Consider the following 2,015-nt stretch of genomic DNA (forward strand, 5'->3'; position numbering starts at 1 on the left):
GGTTCATGTGGTGCTGCCTTAAAAAAAAAAAAAAAAAAAAAAAAAAAAATCAACCTAGCGCTTTTATTGTGACGGAACTTGAACAGAAGTGACGCTTGATGTATTTACGTCACCGCTGGTGGGCGGAAGTGAGCGGCGTCCGGGCGTTGAAGAGGTAAACAAACGCCGGAGGAATCTTCAAGCGTGAACATTTGAAGAGTCCCGGCGTTCGAGGCGACCTTTGTAGCTCGAACTACTGGCAAATGTCTCGCTTGAGAGGCGCGCAGCAGGTCGACTCACTGCGGGGCTTCAGGGCGCCCGAAAGTGAGCCCAGCGTCCCGTACGGACTCCTCAAGGCGGCCCGGCAGAGCGGGACGCTCAACCTGAGCAATCGGAGTCTGACCGAAGGTGCTTTCACACGTGGGGAAGTTCCCCAAACCGCCATTCGCGTCTTGGCTGCAGCGGGCAAACGATGTCCTTTTCTTCGAACTGAATCCAGATCAAAGTGTCGAAATCGCTATCTAATCCAAATCACATGGCAGCCAACCTAAAAATTCGAAGCCCAATCGCGTCGTTAGATCGGTGGCGTGATGACGGATCGTTCCTGAAGGCACCCCGTCCCGTTGACTACGGTGGACTGAAATTGTTGACTTGGTCAAATTGCGCTGAGCAGCCTGGACAAAGGCCACATGCGGACCACTCCGATCCAGCCTGATAAACGACATTTTTCCTTCTTTGCCATCTCGAGTTCCCTTATATGGCGGCATTAAAAAAAAAGAATACAATAAAAAGCAAAACACTCTTGTCGAGGTCGTCCTGTCGATGCTCGCTGATCCAAAGTTTTAAGTTTTGTTGGACTTCCATTTGGAGGGAAGAAAATTCCAATAACCAATGAATCAGCCCGTTTGTTTAAAAAAAGAGCACATCATGTATCAAGTAACTTCTTTTTGCTGTCCTAATAAAGATGTTAATTACAGGCAGAACATTTGACTGTTTCGCAATACTTTCTAGTGAGATAGTCCTTTGGTATTTAACTTTTCAACAGAATGTTTGAATGTTGTCATGTGTGAATGTCTATGAACTGCGAAACGACATTACAAGACCTCATCTTAGCCGATGAAATCGGTCAATAATGTCATGTGTTGATGTTTTTTTTTCTCTCTCTCTCTCTCTCTCTCTTCCCCCTCCGCCAGTCCCGGCGAGCGTGTACCGGCTGAATGTGGACACCCCCGAGGAAGCCCATCACAACGTGTCGTTCGGCGCGTCCGAGCGCTGGTGGGAGCAGACGGACCTCACCAAGCTGCTGCTGGCGTCCAACGGGCTGACGCGCTTGTCCGACGACATCCGACTGCTGCCGGCGCTCACCACGCTCGACGTATGCCGGCCTCACACTGACAGGCGCTCTCGAGAGTAACCAAAACACCGGGGGCTGAACCAAAAGCAGAGAAAATGAGCTTACTGCGAAAAGAAGACTTGGACGCTCATGTTTATTGCTTTTATGACACTCTAAAGTCTACACTTTGTACTTGTGATCGGTCTCCCCCTGCATCGACGGTTCGAGATGTCGTGACCGCCGCTTGTCGTTGCCGTTTCAGCTGCACGACAACCAGCTGCAGACGCTGCCGCCCGCCTTGGGGGAACTGCGAGAGCTTCAGCAGCTGCGACTCAGGTAAGGCGCGCGTCGGACCTCGTGTGCCCTTTCGCCGTTCGCGCCGCGACGTCCATAATTCGCCTTCGCGGCTCGTCGAGCGCCCACTCGATGTTGTGCCGTTGCTGCAGTCACAACCGCTTGAGCTCGCTGCCGGCGGAGGTCTTCTCCCTGAAGAACCTGCGCAGCCTGACGCTGCAGCAGAACCTGCTGGACGCGCTACCCGAGGAGCTGGGCCAACTGGAGGCGCTCACTGAGCTGGTAGCTACCCGTCCACCGCTCCATTTTGGCGTGGCGTCGGGGAACGGGACCCCTTGGGGTCGCGAAATACTTCACTGTGCGTCTCCAAACGGGGCCTCCTGTGAAAAAGCCTGATGTCGCCCCCCCC

At 53.1% G+C, this 2,015-nt stretch overlaps 1 protein-coding gene across 1 annotated transcript in view; it reads left to right on the forward strand.

Annotated features, from left to right (window-relative positions):
- Positions 1-93: 93 nt before the first annotated feature.
- lrrc40 (leucine rich repeat containing 40) overlaps positions 94-2,015 on the forward strand; it is a 5,919-nt gene continuing 3,997 nt past the window's right edge. The window contains exons 1-4 of the mRNA XM_019871810.1: positions 94-387; positions 1,173-1,354; positions 1,575-1,648; positions 1,759-1,888. Of these exons, the coding sequence (XP_019727369.1) occupies positions 243-387; positions 1,173-1,354; positions 1,575-1,648; positions 1,759-1,888 (531 nt within the window). The 5' untranslated portion in view covers positions 94-242. The remainder of the gene's footprint in view (positions 388-1,172; positions 1,355-1,574; positions 1,649-1,758; positions 1,889-2,015) is intronic.

Source organism: Hippocampus comes, unplaced genomic scaffold, assembly GCF_001891065.2.
Source record: "Hippocampus comes isolate QL1 unplaced genomic scaffold, H_comes_QL1_v1.1 scaffold307, whole genome shotgun sequence".
In the NCBI taxonomy this organism is placed as follows: Eukaryota; Metazoa; Chordata; class Actinopteri; order Syngnathiformes; family Syngnathidae; genus Hippocampus; species Hippocampus comes.